Source organism: Clupea harengus, chromosome 26 (assembly GCF_900700415.2).
Source record: "Clupea harengus chromosome 26, Ch_v2.0.2, whole genome shotgun sequence".
NCBI lineage: Eukaryota > Metazoa > Chordata > Actinopteri > Clupeiformes > Clupeidae > Clupea > Clupea harengus.
In genome coordinates, this window is record NC_045177.1 from 11975871 (window position 1) to 11998926 (window position 23056).

The 23056-nt window shown below is 41.4% G+C and overlaps 1 protein-coding gene across 1 annotated transcript; it reads left to right on the forward strand.

Annotated features, from left to right (window-relative positions):
- The first annotated feature begins 1409 nt into the window (after positions 1 to 1409).
- On the forward strand, positions 1410 to 9760 carry LOC116219852. Its single transcript, XM_031563806.2, has 3 exons — positions 1410 to 1814; positions 8515 to 8805; positions 9450 to 9760. Exons 1-3 carry the CDS (start codon positions 1754 to 1756, stop codon positions 9758 to 9760), a joined length of 663 nt encoding a protein of 220 aa, XP_031419666.1. The 5' UTR covers positions 1410 to 1753.
- The last annotated feature ends 13296 nt before the right edge of the window (positions 9761 to 23056 follow it).

The window sequence follows — 23056 nt, forward strand, 5'->3', positions numbered from 1 at the left end:
CCCTACATCATGGGAGGTGGCTCATAAACTGGTGGTAAAATGCACCGCCACAAGTTCACTTCGTCAAGTCTTTTTCTCAGGCTCTCTCACACCCAGACATCAACCACATGCTGATGCCTGTGTCAAGGGCTAAAACTCGGAGGTGGGCCTGCTAGCAAGCAGGCTAAAAGCCATGGATGATTGTGTCTCTTATTAGCGCGTCGGGTAGTGAGGTTTACATTCCAGGTTTACATTTTTGCTAGCATGCCCACCTCCTGTGTCCAAGGGTTCAAGCTTGAGCCAAACTGTTCTGTGCTGTGTTGGTGACACTTCACATCATCACAGTAGGATCTGTGCACTAGTGTGTGTGTGTGTGTGTGTGTGTGTGTGTGTGTGTGTGTGTGTTCCCTTATGTGAGGAGTAACTGGGACCAAATCCTGAATCTGACTGATGGTGTTGTGCTGTGGTGTACATCTCCTGATGTTCAGCATCTTAAACCACGGTCTACTACGACTCCAGTACTATACTGACACCAGTGTGTACAATGTGTGTGTGTGTGTGTGTGACTGTGTGTGGTGTGTGTGTATCTGTGTACAGTGTTTGAGTGTGTGTGTGTGTGTGTGTGTGTGTGTGTTTGTGTGTGTATCTGTGTGTGGTGTGTGTGTGTGCACATTTTCTCTCCTTTTTTCAGATCCCATGAATAAACAATGAATAAAATGTGTGATTTCCTCCTAACACCCCAGTGAGCTCAAACGAGCAACAGACCACAGAAGCAGACTGAAGGACATAGATGACCCTGACTTGTGATCAGCTCATTATTCCGCCTTCTTTCTTTTTCTAAGACTCCCTTTGTTAGCCATTTTTGTGTGAGGAGAGTGCAGGTAATTGTAAGCAAAGGGTTCTACTTTTTGTGCAGCTTTCAAAGGTTTCAGTAAAAGATCATGGAATGTTTACTACCAAACACCCCCCAGGTCACATTAGTATAACACAGGTCTGCAGGTACAGAGCTGTGCACAGAGTAATCCTCACTCCCCGACATGCTAATAAGAGACGCTATCATCCATGGCTATTAGCCTGCTTGCTGGCGTGGCAACCTCCTGTGTTCAAGGATTCAAGTTTGCGTCGAGCGCTTCTGTGCTTCTCACAGTGCAGGTCACTTTGGTTCTTTAACTCTTAAGAAACCACACTCCCATTCTGGGTCTACAGCACCAATGTAACCTGTGTCATGATGAGCACAGAAGCACTGGGCTTAAACTTGCACCCTACATCATGGGACACACACACACACACTGTACACACTGGTGTCAGTATAGTACTGGAGTCGTAGTATACCGTGGTTTAAGATGCTCAAAAGAACTTCAGGAGATGTACACCATAGCACAACACCATCAGTCAAATTCAGCTTTTGGGCCCAGTTACTCCTCACATAAAGGAACACACACACACACACACACACTAGTACACAGATCCTACAGAGTGATGATGTGCTTTCAGAACTACCACCAGTAGCATGTTTGGTTTTGGTGTTGCTGATTTGCTGGTGTAAATTAATTTATTCTGCTATTAGTTCTTAGAACCAAAAACACCACAGGAGGAACAGGAAGGGTTGAACTCCGTCACACACAAACACACACACACATCACATAGCTGCATTTAGAGGAAACACACAGAGAAGGAAGACTGACACTGAGCCTAAAGTCACATTCAGTTTCCAGCTCTGTACAAACACACAGAAGACAAAGAAAACGAGGAGTGGAATCAACAGGAGAGGAAGATGGCATCCATCCCCTGTGCTCTGATGGTGTTGCTGATCTGCCTGAGTCAGGACCACATGGGTGAGTTACAGGGAATTAACGTTACTATGACAATCAACCGCACTTCCAGTGGTACACCTGCTGTAACACTGCCATTCATACCAACACTACTATTAGTTCACTAAAGTTGCAATGGATTTGAATGTGAAATACAAGCCACCGTAGCCATAGCATGTGGGTTGGTTTAGCACTAAGATAAAGCTGCAGAAGGAAATCAGCTACAGAACTTACATGAAGGAGGACTTTTCTTAGGCTAAGTGAATTTAACAAACTTGTTGTGTGTTCAAGTCTGTGTTTAGGTCTCTGACAGTTTGTTTGAGATCATACACTATGATGCACTACACCTGACACTAAAAACAAGACAGGAAAGATAAACAGTGAAAATCTTGGGGATAGAGGAAATAGAGGAGAGGTTTCATGCATCAATGTGATCTTGTGCTCTGTTGGATAGTATGTTACACTTGATATTGTGGTATACTGAGATAAACTGTAATGTAGCAAGGGCACTATATATAAATATTAGCCTGTCTTCAAATTACTTGGACACATGACATAGGTTAATTGTTAAGCTAATGCTGTTTATGAAGATGCTGCCTGAAAATATGAGGAGGCAGGAGCAAAGAGTTTTATGTAGGCTTGTTTTCTATGAAGCATTTATTCTTGTTTATAATTTAGGACCACCACTGCCATGTATATAGAGTGGTATTGTGCAGCTGCCTAAAGCTTAACTTACCAAAACACAAACATGCACTTGGACAGGTCTACACATGCACACGCCCTTAAACACATTCTCTCTTTCTCTCTCTCTCTCTCACTCTCACTCACACACACACACACACACTCACACTCTCTCACAGTTAGATACACACTCACACACACCTTCTCTCTCACTGACAAACTCACACACACGTACATTCCCATTCACACAAACAGATGCACGCGCATTCCCAGACATGCAGTCACACACACACACACACTCATTCTCAAACACACACATTCACACACACACACACACACACACACACACACTCTCTCCCACACACATTCACACACTCTTTCACAAACACACATATTCACACACGTTCACACACACACAAACACACACACATATATTTACACACTCACATTCTCACACACACACACACATTGAAAGACTTCCACTTACACACACACACACTCGCACACACACACAATGACACACAAATAATTCATTAATTTGATTAGATCCCATTTAATCAACCTTGTGCAACACCAAGGCTTAATTGCACTGTTCAATATTATTCACTTATTCTTGCAACATACTATGAATTAAGATTCACACTACAATGAATGCATGATTTTATTATACGTGTGGTGTATTAATAACGAGACGGTCGTATTACACACGTTGATATTTACTGAGAACTGTAACTCAACACAGCATCCATTAAGGCAGGTAACGTTCAACTAACGTATACATGAGCTTGCGCAGTGCGCATTAATCATTAAAGTGATATGATCCAATCAGTACATCACATTACCTCCCCTTTTAGATTAAAGGTAACTTAACACATTCCACCACAAAAGTACCTTAGTCATTATTGCTATGAGTATCAATTTAACCTAACTTAACTTTGGTCTTTTAACTCACTGACTGCTGTTGACTTCTTATTTCAACTTAAACATTAAATAAACTAGCATCAGTAATCAAGTTATCAAAACAAACAACTCAAGTTTCAATCAGTCTTTAGAGCTTCTTATTACCACATTCAGTCCTGGTAACGCTCTGGACGCCTAGTAGTCCGCTCTGAGCGCCGCAAAGCCACTGGAACAGGGTCAGGTGGTTCAGGCAGCTGTACCTGCTCTGATGTTGTGGGCGCTGTTCTGGCACACTCCTTTACCTGCTCCGCTGGTGGACTTGTGTCTTCATCAGGCTGTAGCTCTGAAGTCTCTGGAGTGCTGCGTGGTCTGAGCTGGTCTCCGTGACGCCGGTACACTTGTTCAGTACTCTCACCTTGTACCCTGTATGACACAGGTCCAGTTTGTTGTCTTATCACTCCTGGAATCCATCTAGGCTTTTCTCCTGCTGTGTTACGCAGATATACCTGTTCATCCATATCAAACTGTCTCTCCGCAGCATGCTGGTCATGTTCTTCCTTCTGACGATACTGCTTTCTTCTCACCCTTTCTCTGATGCTTGGCTTCAGGAAGTCCAGTCTGGTTCTGATATGTCTCTTTAAGAACAAATCTGCTGGTGACTCACCCGTTGTGCTGTTGGGGGTAGTACGATACCACAGCAAAAAGTGAGAAACTTTGTCCTCGATACTGAGATCATCCTTTGCCAGCTTTTTCATTCCAGCTTTGAAGGTGGAGACATATCTCTCTGCTAAGCCATTCGTGGCAGGGTGTCTCGGAGCACCTGTTGTGTGTAGAATTCCGTTTCTCTTCGTAAACTGCTGAAATTCATCAGACATGAAAGTTGCTGCATTGTCTGTGATGATTTGCTCTGGGACTCCATAGGATGCAAATAATCTTTTCAATCTTGTGATTGTGGCTGTGGAAGTTGTCTGCATCATTTTGTACACTTCCAGCCACTTTGAAAATGCATCGACCACGATCATGAACATACTGCCCATGAATGGCCCTGCAAAGTCAATGTGGAGTCTTTTCCAAACATCCCCAGGGAACTCCCATGGGTGCAGTGGGCTTTGACACGGCATGCGTTGCTCTAGTTGGCAGGTTTCACATTCTTTGCAGACTTTTTCAATGTGCATGTCAATATTAGGCCACCAGACATATTGTCTAGCTATTGACTTCATCTTTACAATGCCAGGATGCCCACCGTGTACCTCCTTGAGCACTGCTGTTCTCAGCTTCACTGGTGCAATCACTCGTGTGCCCCATAGAACACAACCTTGTTCAACAGACAGTTCATCTCTCTTCTTGTGATACATCCTCATTTCATCTGGAATTTCTTTTGGCCATCCTTCCATAATGTACCTGTGCAGCTGTGAAAGCTCTCTGTCTTTTCTTGTTGCTGTGGCAATCTGTCTTGCGTTCAGTGAGAGGGACACGGGACAGCCCATCAGCGTTACCGTGCTTTTCTGACTGGCAGTAGACTATGTGGTAGTCATACTGATGGAGATAATTTCCAAACACTGTTAATGACTTAAGAATATAATAATCAAGTGCCTTGTATTATTAATTCCTTGTATGAATCATGTGCTTATGAAAACAGAAACATGGCTTTTCTGTGTTTCTGTGTGCGTGTGTAACTTAGAATATTAGGTGCCACTTAGTCTGCATATGTACAAGAGCATGTTTAGACCAGAAGAGATAAGAAGGGTCGAACTGTGCTTCTTCCAACCTTGCAAAACTTCCATCCTTGCCTCGGACGTGAGAAATCCACCACGTGGTTTTCCCTGCTGAATGCTCAACTTCTGTCTATATAAACCTTGTGCGATGTGTTTATCATTGCTTCACTTTCAGCCTTGTGCTGGGAGTGAGCCCGATTGCAATTGTTGTTTGTCTAATAAATATACTTATATGCAGCTCCGGAGTCCTGAGGTAACTAGGGTGAATTTTCACCTATCACATACGCTGACAACACGATAGCCCACCTCTGGATACGCGCCGCCGCCATTGTTGGAAGCCCCTTATGCTCCCCGAACAGTGTCAATAGAGGTCTGTGGTCGGTGATCAAATTGAACTGTCGCCCCCACAGGTATTGGTGAAACTTTTTCACACCATACACTAGGCTCAACGCCTCCTTCTCTATCTGTGAATATTTCTTCTCTGCTGGAGAGAGTGTTCGAGAGGCATAGGCGATTGGATGTTCTTCTCCATTGGGTGTTGTGTGCTGAATCACGGCTCCTATTCCGTAAGCTGACGCATCACATGCAAGGGTAAGTGGTAAGTCTTGTTCATAATGCACTAACACTTTATCACTTGTCAAAAGTTCCTTACATTTGTTGAATGAGTCCTGTTCAGCTTTACTCCATTTCCAGGTGGTTTGCTCTTTCAAGAGTCTGTAGAGGGGTGCCAGCACAGTGCTCTGCTGTGGCACGAAACAGCCATAGTAGTTCACAAGCCCTAAGAAGGCTCGAAGTTCTTTAACATTTGTGGGTGCTGGTGCCTCATGTATAGCTCTGACCTTGTCTTTAGATGGATACACACCTTTTTCATCCAGCACGTGGCCACGGTACTCGATCCGAGTCCGGCCAAACTCACATTTTGACTTTTTCACTCTCAGTCCATTTTCTTGCAACCGCTGCAGAACTCTGTCCAGGTTCCGAAGATGCTGGGCGTCGTCTTTTCCCATCACTAGGAGATCATCAAGGTAAACAACAACATTGAGGTCCTTCATGATGTTCTCCATAATCCTCTGGAAAATACTGACAGCAGAGTTCACGCCAAAACAAAGGCGGTTGTAGACGAATAGTCCCTTGTGAGTGTTTATTGCTGTGTATTTCTTTGAATCTTCATCAAGCAGTACCTGCTGGTAGGCTGAGGCTAAGTCTATTTTTGAAAACAACTTCCCACCACTGAGTGTTGCCAGAACTTCTTCGATACGTGGCAGTGGGTATGTGTCAGTGTTGGTAGCCTGGTTCACAGTTACCTTGTAGTCGCCGCACAAGCGGATTGTGCCATCCCGCTTGACCACAGGAACTACTGGAGCCGCCCACTCACTGTGCTTTAATGGGGAGATGACATTCTCTCTCTCAAGTCGTCCTAGCGCTTCTTCCACTCGCGCCTTCATAGCAAATGGCAGGGGACGGGCTTTATGAAATCTTGGAGTGGCGTCAGGCTTCACTGAAATTGTTGCTTTAATGTCTTTTAATGTTCCAAGCTCGTCCTTGAACACCTGACTGTATTTTGCTAGCACGTCAGGAATTGACTTGGGTGTCTTTGTGTTTTCACTGACCATTTTAATCGTTTTCCAGTCCAATTTAATTTTTTCGAGCCAGTTCCTACCACAGAGTGAAGGGCCATTTCCTTTTACTACGATTAGTGGCAAGTCAGCAGACTGGTCTCCATAAGCCACTCTGGCTAAGAACGGTCCTTTCACTGGAATAGCCTGGCCTGTATACGTTTTCAGTGCAACATTGCTGCTCTTTAATGGTACACGTGCAAATGACTTTTTGTACACGGTCTCTGAAATAATGCTGACAGCTGCTCCTGTGTCTATTTCCATTAGAACATCTTCCTTGTTCACTTCAAATTTCACTTTAAATGCATGTTTCTCTGCCTCATTTACACTAAGCACTGTTTCAGCCCCTGTCTCATCTTCAGCATGAACATAGCTAGTGCCTTGGTGATTGCTTGGTCTCTGCTTCCCCCTTTTTTCACGTGCTGGCTCACTAGCCCTACACGCTTTCTGGATATGTCCAAGCTTATCACATTTATGGCATTTAGAATTCCTAAAGTAGCATTCATTTGCGCTATGATTTTTGCCTTTACATCTGTAGCACTCTGCCTGTGCTGGTTGAGGTTTGTGCTTCTGGTTTACCTTGTGAACAGAAACGGCTGCATCATCGGTGTGTCTCAACTGTCGCACATCTCAGTGGGCTGTCTCCATGTTGAGCGCGACCTCAAGGGCCCTCGCAAAAGTCAGTCCATCCATAGCAAGCAGTTTGCGTTGGCAAGCCTCGTCATAAATCCCACTGACAAAGCCATCGCGCAGAGCTTCATTAAGCTTGTCTCCGAAATCACACCGTGCAGCCAACTGCTTTAACTCTGCAGCAAACTTGCTAACACTTTCATTTTTCTTCTGAGCACATTTTCGAAACCTAAAACGTTCGGCAACGACCAAGGGCTTGGGTTCATAATGTTCCATCAGAATTCTCACGATATCATCAAAAGTTTTGTCTTTTGGCTTCTGTGGTTGGACTAAATTACGTAAAACACCGTATGCAGACACACACATTCACACACACACACACACACACACACACACACACACACACACACAGACACACAGACACACACACTCATTTTCAAACACACACATTCACACACGCTCACACACACACACACACACTCACACTCTCTCCCACACACATTCACAAACTCTTTCACAAACACAAATATTCACACACACACACCCACACAAACACACACACACACACACACACATATTTACACACTCACATTCTCACACACACACACACACACATTGAAAGACTTACACTTACACACACACACACTCACACACACACACATTGATATACGTACATTCATTAATTTGATTAGATCCCATTTAACCAACCTTGTGCAACACCAAGGCTTAATTGCACTGTTCAATATTATTCACTTATTATTGCAACATACTATGAATTAAGATTCACACTACAATGAATGCATGATTTTATGATACTCTTAACTGGTATGTTGTGTTTGAGTCCATGCTGTGTGATGTTTTACTCTGGCCTGTATGAGAGAGTTGAATGGAGTCTCCTGTAGCTGTTCTGAAAATGGGTTTGCTGAAGAATGTGGGTATCTTGTTATCCTTAGTGTCACCATGCTGTGTGATGTTTTATACTATGATGATGTTTCATGGTGTTGTTATACCCCACTTCCAACACCAGAGTTCACTGGTTCTTTGTGTTGTTGAATTTATATGTTCTGCAACAAAATCAGCCAGTTGTTATTTTTACACCCCATTTGACACTCTACAGGATGTGCACAATATCTCTTAGTCTTAGCATTAGCTTTGACTGATGTGATTTCATTCATCATTCAGGTGTCCAAGGATGGATTCCCACTGTCTTCTCCAGTGTGGGTGGGGATGCCACTCTTCCCTGCAATAAAGAGGTTCCTCCAGACTGCTCTTCTACTGAATGGATTTATGCTGGCCCTAAAGCTATTGGAGAAGTGGTCATCAAGGGAAAGATCAGTTATACTGCATTCCCTCACAGAGCTAGGAGACTGAGTCTGGGCTCTGACTGTTCTCTCCACATTACTGATGTCACCACTGAGGATGCTGGAGTCTACACCTGTAACAGTGAGGATGTTTATCTGTCTGTTCTTCAGGGTAGGTGTTATTGTTGTTTTATTTGTTGTTGTTTTCAGGCCCTCAGGGGCTCAGTAACTGAATTCAAATGGATTTTGTTGAATATATTTCGTCAGTACTATAAGGTATCCTTCAGTTTTTAACTATTTTTTTTAAGGTTTTTTATGTAACCTATTCTTAATGACATAGTCAAATTCATTTTCATCTTATATGATCATGTGAAGGAGACAAACTCACTTAAATCAGTATGCAAGCTAGTTTGCTTTTCTTAGTACCATCTCTGCTGTAGTTGCTGTTTGCAAGGAAAGGTTGGCTTTCAGTGGATTAGCTCACCAGTTATAGACAAAACTCCATTAAAGTACCTGTAGCTCTACTGGTAGCTAAGCCATGCGTTTGATACCCTGGGAGCACACATACTGATCAGAGGGAAATTATATATCTGCCCTACACTGCAAGTTGCTTTGGATAAAAGGATAAAAGTGTCTGATGAATGTAAATATTTCCTAAATAATTAAATAAATGTGCAAATAATTCCTTTCCTTAGTGATGTTTAAAGGTAAAAGTCCTCTTTAAAGAAAACTTAAATACTCATGAGTGTTTTGAAAAGCAGGTGTCTGCTGTATGCTAAATCTGATGTAGTGTGATGATGTAATTTTCTCCTGTAGTCACTGCTTCCCCCAGTGAGACTGAGATGGAGGCAAACAGTACTGTGACTCTCCAGTGCGTCCTGCACACACCTGATAACTGGGATGGAGTAGATAACGGATTTAGTCTGAGCTGGGCAGATGAGAAAATAAAAAAGCTGGAGAACATTCAGAATTGCCAGATCAAAACCCCAGTTGCCCCACTTCCCTGTTCCATCACACTGACTGAGGAGCTCAGAGGTCCAAACCCTGTTCATACTCACACATGCCAACTGACTGCAGGAGGGCAGATTAAGACTTCTGTCTCCCACACCATCAGAGTGAAAGGTTAGAAATGATAAGACGAATATTATATTAAATACTGCTGTTTGCATGATAAACTGAACCTGTTGTCTGAAGTAGCCGATGTTCTCTGCATAACTGAAGCTCCTGGCTCAGTTTTCGCTCACTCAGTTTTCCTGAAGTGAATTTGTGTCTGTTTATATCAGGCTACTTATTCTCATCATCCTAAAGTCATCCAGTTTTTAAAGCCCACTATTCCTGATGATATTTATGTCCTGAATGTGAACCTGTTTTAAGGGAATGCATGATCTTCCATGTGTACTGGTCTAGTAGTTTTGTAACTGTCATGCAGTAAATGCCACTGCTTTGCATTTTGAATTAACGGTTATTCAATTTACACTGTTTCATCAGGAGTGAATATAATTATTGTGATGAGTTACACATGTACATTGTTTAATCACACAGGTGTCACCACTGCTTCCTCAAATTCAACCTCAGGCCCATCAGGTACAGCATGAAGACCATGATCCCCTCAGTCTCAATAATTATTATCACATCATCAGAGTGATAGGTTTGAGAAGATAACTCTTTTTTAATTTCACTCAACAAAAGAAGTATGGAAAAGATGTGAAGGTTCTGTCACATACCATTAATGTATTTAGCTCTGAAATAAATTATTGTATCTGTGGCACCTCATCAGACTCCTGCTCATCATCCCACTCCTCAGGTAAGGCAGTGTGTGTGTGTGTGTGTGTGTGTGTGTGTGTGTGTGTGTGTGTGTGTGTGTGTGTGTGTGTGTGTGTGTGTGTGTGTGTGTGTGTGTGTGTGTGAGTGAGTGACTGAGTCTGTGTGTGTGTGTGTGTGTGTGTGTGTGTGTCTGTGTGTGTGTGTGTGTGTGTCTGTGTGTGTGTGTGTGTGTGTGTGTGTGTGTGTGTCTGTGTGTGTGTGTGTGAGTGAGTGAGTCTGTGTGTGTGTGTGTGTGTGTGTGTGTGTGTGTCTGTGTGTTAGTAAGACAGAAACACCGCTATATGCACTCATATAACCATGCTGCTCACACCTGCATCACTACACCTTTGAGCTCAGTTAGGAAAGGCACCTCTGCCTGTAGTCTCCTACAGCTGGGATACAAAGATGACTGGATTCATTTGGGCTTTTGTGTGAAGTTGCCAAGTGCTTCTACAGCTTCATCAACAGCTTGTTGACAATAATGATTGACATTTATCTGATTAGATTTACGTTCCAGATCTACATTTCATCTACATTCATCTACATTTCACACATTTCTATTCTTACATGCTGTCATTCTCTATGTCATTCTCTATATAATGCCGTCTCTCATTGTCTCTCTCTTTTTGCCCCATTTGTTTTATTTCTCTCTCTGTATCTTCCACTCCATTTCAACTCATTAACTTGATTAACACAATCTAGTGTTTGTCATTTTATATACCATCATTATCTGTGATCCAGCTGAAAAGATGTTATTATGCAGTCTCTTATTTGTGCCTTTCTCTCCCTCTCTCTCTCTCTCTCTCTGTCACCATCTCTCTCTCTCTCTCTCTCCTTCTCTCTCTCTCTCTCTATCTCTCTCTCTCTCTCTCTCTCGCAGTGGTCCATGTGGCTGTTAGAGTTGCTACCACTATCAGTCTGTTTGTGGCTGTGATCATAGTTGCAGTCATTTACAGGATGAGGTCAGGTGAGTGGATTACTGCAGATACACACTGATCTACACACTCTTTACTCTATAGATGTTTATCTTACTCTGACTGATACAACTCTATATGTCTCAGTTACTGCAGATACACACTGATCTACACACTCTTTACTCTACTGATATTTATCTTACTCTGACTGGTTTAACTCTATCTGTCTCAGTTACTGCAGATACACACTGATCTACACACTCTTTACTGTATCTCTGACTGATTCATCTCCATCTGTCTCTGCCTCTCAGGTGATCCCCAGGGCAAACCAAACACCTCTGTGAGTAAAACACACATGAGCATTTCAGAGTCAGTTTAGTGTTAATGAAAACCCATAAATGTGGTGTTCTCTTTCTTTTCCCTAAGGCTCATAGTGTTTACTCTGCTGTAACCAGCCCGTCCTTGTAGCCTTGTATTCCTTGTGGGCTCTTTAGACCCAGCTGTTGCCAGACTCTTCATCACCTAAATCAACCTTCATCACCTGCACTGGAGATACAGGATGCCAGGCTGGGATTCCAGGGAGTCTATAGCTGCTTTAAGGTGGAATTAATGTTCAACTTCAAGACGTATCAAACCTCCCTGAGTTTTTTTTTATCTTACATTAACCCCTTGTTGGTTTGGCTGTGCCTGTTTCTCTTAGCAGTGCTTTTATGAGGAAGATATGGGATCATTCTGTGTTACAACCATTAACGTGCTTAGTTGAGAAATGTTCCTATTCCTTTGTGTAAGTTTGAAATGCTCTTCTTTTTCTCTTCTTGAGTTAAATGTAACATAAAGTACCTTTTGGTGTTGACACCAATTCCCTCTAAAGAGTAAGACAAGGAATATATTATCAGGACTATGGGGACTTCTTTTAGGCAGGCATGTGCCACAGCGTGCTTTGGATTTGTTACTTGATCCTTGTGTTGCTTGTAATTTTCCCCGGTCCCGTCAATAAAGCTGCAGTCTCACACCTGAGTTTCCTGAAAGTTTTTACCACAAAGACATTTGATGAGACTTAGAAAAGGCATCATGTATCTCTTCTGGTATTAGTTGTGTAGGTGAAACCAGGGTTGTTACATTAGTTTAATTAAATCAGTCTCGTTAAATTTAGTATTTCATATTTTATAATTAAATTACTAAAATAATGGTAATCTCTAGTCTACATCATGGGAGGTGCATGCTACAGGGGCACTAACATCCATAGGTCGCTAGAATCAATTGCTTCACACATATGACAGTGTTTGTGTCAGAGGCTGAAGCTTGTTGGCGTTTACACATCTCTTAAGGCACTGGGGACTGGCCACTGTAAAGGGTCTTTTTTACGCGGAAACGTACGCACGTAAGATACATAAGCGCAGATGTTTTGATTTATAGTTCCTTTAGGTTCCCCAAGGGTTGTGCGTGTTGCAAAGCGATTCAACGGCAAAACAGTAGGTGGAGTAACGTTTTTTTGCCTACCCCATGGCGCGAATAGACACGATGAACGGGAGATTTTTCTGTTGAAAATGCCTTACTTTATAGACAATAACGATCATACACCCCCATTGCACTAAACAACAACACTCAAACAAATAAATATTGGATTGTTAGTCTATTAAGTATTGTATTTGATTAATTAGCCTGTTGTTAACCTTTCCTGCTAATCGTAGTTTGAGATTACAGGGGAGAATTTTGTTTACTGCTCCAGAGCCGAAGTGATCTATATTCTTAACTTCGTTTAATCTCCCTTTCCCTTCTGTCTGCAGTTGATGAGCAAATAATTGGCAACTTGATTTGGCCCGAGGATTTATTCTCCACACTGGTTGCACAGAGTTCAATGTTACAGTAACATAACTTTGCTCAGGTCGCTAAATCTGATCTATCGTTCTCTCTCTCTTGCTCGCTCACTCTCTCAAATTCAAATTCAAAATAAGCTTTATTGGCATGACCATAACGTTTGTCAGTATTGCCAAAGCATTTGGTTTGAACTAGTTCATGAGAGGTGTGAGCTTGCACAACACTGCCTGGAATCATAGTGCAAAAATTGTGAGTGAAGTAAGCGTATTTGTTGCAGCGGGACAAAGGGAAAAAACTTTTACCGGAGCATGAAAGTGTAGTGGGCGTAGAATGGGATAGTATTCTATCCATGAATTCGCGGTCATTTGAGGTCCTTATAAGTGTTTAAAGAGGCTCATATCTTCGGACCTCTTCTGTTGTGTATGTTCATATGTTCATAATCAACAAGAAGAGGCTTGTGAGACGGTCTGCAGGTTATTCATGATTCAAAAATATTGTAGTCTTGCCTTGGCCTTTAAAAATGGCGATACTATGCTATGAAAACCGGAAATGTGAGACTCCTGAAAGGATGCGGTTAGCAGACCAATCACAGTCTTGCGGGGTGCGTGAGGGAGGATCCCTGGGAGGATCTTGTTGGATAGTTACAAATTTTGGCGGACGCACTTACGTGTTATGTAACTGCGCAAGGGGCTTAAAACAGCGCTTATGTATCTTACGTGCGTACGTTTCTACGTTAAAACCGAGTATAAAGGCCCCTTAAGACTCACCCTCCTAAACCTTACTGCCATTCTATTGCCATTGCTTACAGCATCAAAGTGACCTGCATTGTGAGTCAGTCTCACTGGGTGCTTTTAGGACTACATGCTTGTGTCACACCAGAGTCAAGGATCAAACTCAGGCTGCTGGATTGTTAACCCAGCGCTTAGTCCACTGAGTAATGAAGGACTCAAGTTCAGAGACATCAACAACTTGGTATTTTTATTTTCAAAATGAAGAATTAATCAAAAGCTCAGAAGATCCAGTCAAACACAAAAAGCATCTCAAGAACACAGGGCAGGTGATTCCAGGGAACTCAAAACAAAACAGACAACAAACGGACTCGTTATAGAACCGTTTTCAATGTGGGAAGCTAAACCTTAAATCATAACGTCACCTACACATACACCTCGATTCAGTCACACGTTAATTTACACCCCCTAGAATGTCCATACAATAGTGTGCTGGTAACAGTCTGGATGGTCCTTTTCTTCTTTGGTCCGGAGCACACGGCATCCGATTCTTCCAAAAAATACCTGAAATAATAATAATAATAATAATTTATTTTATTTGTAATGCACTCTTCATTCAAAAGAATCTCAGTGTCAACATATTAGAAACTAACTATAATAATACAATACAATAAAAAATAATTAACATAAGCATAATAGAAAACTTTTTAACAGTTTAACATAAGATTTAACACAAGGCCAGAAAAGCCTTCCTGAATAAAAATGTTTTTAGTCCAGCTTTAAAGGAGTCCAGCGTCTGCGTTGCCCTTAGGTGGTCAGGGAGGCTGTTCCATAAGCGTGGCGCTGCCGAGCAAAAGGCCCGGTCTCCCATGGTGCGGAGGGTTTTGGGTTTTGGGGACACGGAGGAGCGAGCTGTTTGAAGACCTGAGGGTGCAGGTGGAGGTGATTCGTCTGACCACAAAACACATTTCCACTGTGTGATAGTCCATCCCAGATGCCTCCGAGCCCAGAGAAGTCAACGGCGCTTCTGGACACGGTTAACATAAGGCTTCCTTTTGGCACAGTAAAGTTTGAACTGGCATTTGTGGATGTAACTACGTATTGTAGTGCTTGACAAAGGTTTGCCAAAGTAATCCAGAGCCCATGTGGTTGTATCACTTATAGATGAATGACGGTTCTTGATGCAGTGCCATCTGAGGGATCGGAGATCAAGTCAGCTTGCACCCTTGCCCTTTACGCACTGAAATTCCTCCAGATTCCTTGAATCTTTTAATTATGTTACCCATGGAGGGTAAAATATCCAAATCCCTCCCTATCTTTCTTAGAGAAACATTGGGCCTCATTCTCGAACGCAGTTAGAAATAAGTTAAAAGATTAACTTGCATGCTTTATCAAGCGTGTGGCACACGCATACAACATGAAGCGAAAGGCAGAACAGAAACAAATAACAGAAACAAATCATGCTGTTAAATGAACAAAACTTACATAAAATGTTGGCTTATAAACAGAAATTATTTCAGGCTGCAACTTGAAACACGGAGGCTTGTTCCAAAACAGTAGAAAACTAGGGATAGCTAACGAGCAGCAACGTTACTGGCGAAGATCTGTCTGATTTATTTTTTCTTGGTCACGGGTTGCTAGGCAGAATTCAAGGGGCACAATTGACCTATGGCTAAGCCCCGCCCCCCTTAGTTACTGTTGCTAACTCGGACAAGTTATCGGAGCTGACTAGAGTTTACAATGGCAGCTATCAGTGTCAAAACGATATCCCAAGAGGCTCTAGACAACTTTTGGAGACAAAAGAACCTGATTTCGTCTAGAACCCTTCAAAATGGACTCCATTATGCAATGGATATGTATAAAATTTAAAACTAGATATGGTGGATAACAAGCTTAAATTTGAGGCGAAAATGTACAGATCACTATGCAAGAGGGAGAAGCCGCATCTCACGGTCATCACGATTGCAGATAAATACATCCAATACCAGCATTGATCATGCAACGCAGGGAAAGATTACATTAATGTACCTTCAGTTAATTTAACTAATCTGGAGAGGCACTGAGATGTAGACCTACGTTTATTATAACTAGCATTAACCTGCCCTTGACAGGACAGTATCCTAACTGTCTAGCTAGCTATCGTAACCGGTAACATGCGTGTGTTATCGGCAAATGTTCACGTTGTCATGTTAATTCATTATTAAACTTATGTATACTTGTGCATATCGATTGTTTAATAGAACGGCTGATTTTTAACAAATTGTCTGATAACTGACATAGCTACGCTAGCGCAGCTAGTGAATAGCTAACGTTAACGTTAGCTAGTTTTAACCGTTTTTGCCACAGATAACTTGGCTAAGCCTAGTATAACATCAGTGGTGAAAGTAAGCCGGTACTGTCAATGACAATAATGTGAATAATGAGTATGCCTATGATCATGTAGGCTTAGTTGATTGCTTTAGCAGAGGAAAATTCCAACCTAACAAGAGTATGGCAGATAGCTAATGAACGTAGAGTTGACTGTGTGGTCTGCCACACAACTTAATCCACCGGAGACATTTGGCCCTGCATTGTTTTAGTTTGGGAAATGGGCTAAAATATACCCCATTGCCTATCCTCTCATGATACCTCGTATAAGTGTTGTATCTACCCCATGCACATCGTTTGACCATTTTTGTTCAACTTACATTACAACAAACCCCATAAAACAAGTGAAGAATCACGGTTTCTAATGCTACTCTATGGAGTTGTAAGCTCATGATGTCCGAGTGCAGTTGTTACTAAACTGCCATTGGCTCGTCTGCGTTCGAGGGGCGGGGCTTAGCCATAGGTCAATTACAACTCCCCCTAAACCCAATATAAATGTTGTTTCCATAGCAACAGTCTTATGTTTGCAGCGCTGCCCCCAGAGGTGGAGGGACAGCGGAGAGCAGCATTTCACAGAGCGAGCACAAACACAGAAACACACACAAATCAAATTACTCCAGAACAGCACTATAATGCCTGTGAGCCTAGTTTATTCACACACACACATTCACAATTGAATCGCTACTTTGCATATTAATTACAATAAGATATATTTTGCCACATATCACAGATGTATTGAGCTTTCTGCACCCCAGCGCCATTTGGATCTGGTGGGGCAGTGCCCCACGTGCCCCTAATGTAGAAACGCCACTGCCTACTAATATGAAATAAATATCCTAGCCTTCATCATGGCCGGTAGACGAAGAAGATAAAGATGAAGAAGAAAAGGTAGACACACAATTTAGTGCCTACGCAGCTTTGCTGCCTGTGTCCAATAAGAAACGGTATCTTCATTTTCCTGCTCTGTGTGGTGCCGAGAAGTCACAGTCGTGGATATGGTCTTGCAGCTTTTTGTTCTGAATAATACAAAGTTTGGTCATGACATGAAGTTGCTATACTAGGATAACTTTCTATGTAACAAATTCAAGTTTAACAAACAACCAAAAATGATGGGCGGACGAGGGTCCGCTAAGGTCCAATTGACGTACATTTCGTAATTGGAGGGTGTACGCTGTGTACTCTGTGTGGACATCTGTGTACCCTTTTAGTGACCACTTGTCCGCACTGCTGCTACGCTACAAGAGCAGCAACTGTGCGACTGCAGACTCAAAGTGGACTAGAAAGAATAGAAGTAACAACTACGCACCTGTGGTGTCTACAACGGTCCAGGTGCGCGGCTGCAAGCGAGTATAATCAAGGCCTGAGTATTTGTGTGTGTATGTGTGTGGTTGATTTGCTGTGCACCTGAAAGAGGCCTCCTGTGCAGTGGGTTGATGTGGCAGGCATCGGTTTGAGAAAGCAGGTGTTTCTCTCTTCTTATTTCTTTCTCTCTGTGACTTTCTCTCTGTGTACGTGTAAACAATACATTTGCTTTGACTGGGGAAAAAAAGGCTTTCTACACTGTATTCCATAAATAAAGTTTTGATTGTACATACAGTTCCCCTTGCTTGGTGTGCATGGGCTCATTATTATGTTTTATTATAAGGCTCTTCAGAATGTTCCAAAAAGTGCACGGAGGCAGGATGGGGGTTAAGATGATTTAATATGAATGACAAAGAATTGTATTCTGTGGAGACATCCATATGTGAGAGGACTGAGGGAAGTCAGGGGAACAGATGGGCTCTTCAGAGGTAGAAGCTGGCCTGATTGCCTGAGGCCATTCCGGCGTCCAGCTCTGGGGCAGTCACCTTGTTCCTCAGGAATCTGTGGGGGGGGGGGGGGGGGGGGGAAGAAAAGACAGAAAAAAAACATTTATCTGAGAGTCCTTAGCTGGGTTACAGAATATAGTGGAATATTAACTAACATACTATAATGCAAGAATAATACCAGTTCAACTAGTTCAGTTTACAATGGCTAAAGGAATGCCGTCTCTGAGACAAATACATTCAGGCAAACACTGAGACCAGTAAGGCATCCTCCAGTTGAACCTACCTGCTGAAGCCGACCTTTGGTGAGCAAATTCCTCCAGTTGTCTCTCACTAAAGACGAGACAGAGAAGCCACAGTGTTAATACCCACAAGTCAACTTGCTCAGATGTGAAAGATGTTTATATACTCATGTAGGCTACTAAGACTAAGACAGCATGTGTTCTCTTTCTGCTAAAATTGTATGCTAATGCTAAATTGTGCATATAAATGTCAAACATCCCAAGCCCACACTCACACTGACCACCTGTGGGAGGGTTTCTGATTATGAGGGTAAAGGGGCAAGGGGACGAACTGTGTTCCCCTCAGCTCTGCCACCCAGTCCATGAAGTCCATCAGCCTGCGTGTGGAGAAGAGGACACTGAGACCCATAATCCATCTTTGCATAGATCATGTTTTACCACTGCTTTACATGCTTTTAAGGTTTACAGTCAAAATCACTATCAAGTAATGGCCATTATATAAACACTAAGTTTAGGCTGATTTGCCAAATAGGCCCAATACTACTACTACTACTATAACTATTACTACAACTGATAATAATAATGATAATAATAACAACATCAACAATAAGAAGATGAAAAACAAGAGGATTTCCTAGATTCCTATGATATTTGCAATATAGGCCTAACTGAAATAATCAAACTCATTTTCTCACAATACCAGTTAAAACTAAAATACTAGGCTAATATGATATAAAGATATGTGTCCATATGTTGTGGTTTCAGCTCTGAATTACACAAAATATTTAAGTTCACATAGGCTAACTTAAGGTTGTTGGTGCAAAGTAATTTTGAAAAACTGTAATAGATTCCAATGATCCTGAAACAAGTGATGATATACTGTATAAATACCAAAGTCTGTTTTAATGAAGAAAGGAAAGAAGGGTGAAAGAAAGAAAGAAGAGTGGAAGAAGGAAAGAAGAAAGGAAAGAAGAGTGGAAGAAGCACATTCTTTGGTGTGACAGTGGATATGATGCAGGATGGAAGGAGATGGAGAGGAAGTGTGGAGATATCCCAATACAAGCAATGATTGGTGACTGAAAATTAGCAACAACTCATCAGGAGGACTTGAATCCTTTAGTCTCCTTTACCCTATCCATATGGTTTGATGCTATCAAACAACAAAATCTATCCACCCAGATTAAAAAACTCAGATGGGTCGCATATGACACAGATTTTGTTCCAAACAGTATGGACTCCAGGTTTAAATTTGGGATGAATAGAGGAATCACAGCTTTTTGCAGATTGATACAAGACAATAGATTACACAGTTTTCAGACAATAAGAGAAAAGTACAATTTGGAAAAACAAGATTTTTTTCAGGTATTTACAGCTACGCCAATACTTCTTAAAAGAAATGGGTAAAAAAGAAGCAAATACTGTGCTGAACTACTGGAAAGAATATCCCCCCAACAATGGGAGAAGATAAGTGAAAATATGTCTTCGACTATCTGCTCATCTTATTGGCGTGAATTTTGTTAGAAAAACCTTGTCCATTTTTTTATCACACCTAAATTAAAATCACATCAAACATCACTGACACATACATGTTGGAGGGGTTGTGGGGAAGTGGATGCAAATCACTACCACATTTTTTGGGCCTGCCTGAAGATTGATACATTCTGGGAGAATGTTTGGGAAACTATACAACAAATTTTAGATTTACAAATTCCAAGATCATGTCTATCACTTGATTTGGACGATATGCCAGAAGAACTACTAGAAATGATAGATACCTGTTGAAAATATTCACGGAAGCAATCACACGTAAATGGTTACAAACCGACTTACCTACTGTGGATAATTGGTTAGATAATATTAAGGAGATCCATGAGATGGAGAGACTAACCTTTCTATTGCGATTGAGAAATGACTTGTATCAGAAGATGGACAAAATGGATTTGGTTTTAGTTTGGTCACGACATGAGGTTGCTATACTAGGATGACTTTCTATGTAACAAATTCAAGTTAAACAAACAACCAAAAATGAAAAAAAAAATGGCCAAACCAAAGTGACAAATTTATTTTCATTAACATTAAAGACACATCATTATACAACTTGACTTCATTTCAAGAGATTGATATACGTAGCTGAAAAATAAGGTTATTTCAGTCAAGTTCTGGTAAACCTACCTTCAGCTCTTTAATTACTGCCTTATATCTCTGCTCCACGAGCTGAAGTTCTCCGTCATCCCGTTTTGATCCTTTCTCTGGGGAGCAGACAGAACAAGATTTGACACAGCCATACAGTAAACACAAACAACCACATACTGAAATAAACAACACAAATGAGATGCTCTAAATTTCTATTACCAGAAATGAAGAGTTATTATTTAGTTATTAAGAGTTATTATTCAGTTTTAAATATGACACTATCCCAATAAAGTCTTCTGATGTAGACACTTACCTCGTCTAGGGTAGAAGGTTGTGCCTTCGTAGACATACAAGGCGGGCTCTCTATCATCGACACACTCAATTGAGAGCTGAGAGAAACATTTTTAAGTTCAGCATTATTAGGTATTATTGGTTATTATTGTAACATTTATTTTCACTTGTGTCAAACTGGCTCCTTACACCTACATTGTACCATTTGGTGAATTACATCACAATCAGGCACCACATTAGCTTAATTTGGGGGTTTGAGGGTTTACTTACTGAGGGATGTGGCACCTTCCTGCATGTTCCCTGCAAAACAATCGAGTGACATTGTCAATACACAAATTCATGGCCCTTCAGTAATTCACAGCATATACACTACACCCTTTGCAAGCATGTTTAAATCAAAACATCTCTTATATGTGCCAGTTTGTTCTGGACATTGATCTCTAAACTCCTCGGTGAATTGATGATTAAACTTAGTTTAACCCTACGGGCTACATTGGTCTTTGATATTGGTCAGCCTTAACTTGATCGACGTTATTAACATTAAGCCAACGCAAAGCGGTCACACCTCTTTTGCATTCATCTGGGCAGAAAGATTCTATCATAGCATGGGCTGATGTAGAGATAAAGCCACATTATAAACGAACTCATCTCGAAGTAAGTTAATTAAACTTAAACCTAATCTCAAAATGGCTGATGCCATGCTGCCCAGTTGCTAGCCAGGCTAACACAGGCTAACACAGGCTAAAGCATGTTTAAAGGAAAACATCTCTTATATATGTGCCAGTTTGTTCTGGACATTGATCTCTAAACTCCTCGGTGAATTGATGATTAAACTTAGTTTAACCCTACGGGCTACATTGGTCTTTGATATTGGTCAGCCTTAACTTGATCGACGTTATTAACATTAAGCCAACGCAAAGCGGTCACACCTCTTTTGCATTCATCTGGGCAGAAAGATTCTATCATAGCATGGGCTGAAGATAACTGGAGATGTAGAGATAAAGCAACATTATAAACAAACTCATCTCGAAGTAAGTTAATTAAACTTAAACCTAATCTCAAAATGGCTGATGCCATGCTGCCCAGTTGCTAGCCAGGCTAACACAGGCCAACACAGGCTAAAGCATGTTTAAAGGAAAACATCTCTTATATATGTGCCAGTTTGTTCTGGACATTGATCTCTAAACTCCTCGGTGAATTGATGATTAAACTTAGTTTAACCCTACGGGCTACATTGGTCTTTGATATTGGTCAGCCTTAACTTGATCGACGTTATTAACATTAAGCCAACGCAAAGCGGTCACACCTCTATTGCATTCATCTGGGCAGAAAGATTCTATCATAGCATGGGCTGATGTAGAGATAAAGCCACATTATAAACTAACTCATCTCGAAGTAAGTTAATTAACGTATCGCAAAATGCTGCCCAGTTGCTAACACAGGCTACCCAGGCTAACACCTAAAACATTTGTTTCTTAATTTTTACAATGTAATTTCTTATAGTGTAACATATAGTGTAGCTCAAACTTAATTTGAATCTGACTTACCCACGGTAAACAAAATGCATTTCCCATTTTTCAACGTGGAATAATGTTGAACAATGTCGTAACGTATAGACACGTGCACAGAGATGCTTACACAGAGACGCTTACTGATGACGTGTACGTTGTCACGTGTATGTGGTGACGTATATTTTATTGATATTCAACAATAGCTATATTGGTATGAAAATGAATTTGTATTACTGAGACTTACCAGCTTACTGTGGATTAGGTGCCATTTTCTCCCAAAAATAAATAAATAAATAGTTCGACCAATTTCTACTCACGAAGCATTACAATTTGACATCTGTTAACGTCCCCTTGTTGAATCTTTCCGTCCACCTGGTCCCTCAGCTGGATCCGAGTAGTCACTGGCTATCGAGGTAGCAACATATTAAGTCCATAAGCTCACAAATGAATAAAAAAATCCAAGGAGCCACTCCGCAGTCAATGTTAAAAATTGGTCCCGCAAGCTCACTGGAGTTAGACCAGAAGTAATACAAATGGCAAAGTGGCAGAGAAGAACTTGGATTTGAATGAACCCTTTGTACCCTTCCTGTTACTTTGCATGTTGTCCTGACATAAACTTGTCTGTGCTGTGACAGAGGTAAAAAGCTCCTTCTTTCTCTTTTTTAGTATTTTATAACTAAGTTATTGTATACATACTATTTCAGTTACATACCTCCTTGTTTTGTGCCCCCAGACGTATACGGACAGTTAAGGTTTCAGCAAAAGTCCATGAAGTTAGGTTTTCATAAAATTGTTGATAAACTGATGATCC

What these genes read in the sequence shown, in the direction of transcription:
- LOC116219852 (XM_031563806.2), top strand. Translation starts at nt 1,754, where the DNA reads ATGGCATCCATCCCCTGTGCTCTGATGGTGTTGCTGATCTGCCTGAGT. An exon ending in CCTGAGTCAGGACCACATGG is followed by an intron (nt 1,815 to 8,514) that starts GTGAGTTACAGG and finishes TTCATCATTCAG; the next exon opens with GTGTCCAAGGATGGATTCCC. An exon ending in TTATCTGTCTGTTCTTCAGG is followed by an intron (nt 8,806 to 9,449) that starts GTAGGTGTTATT and finishes TTTCTCCTGTAG; the next exon opens with TCACTGCTTCCCCCAGTGAG.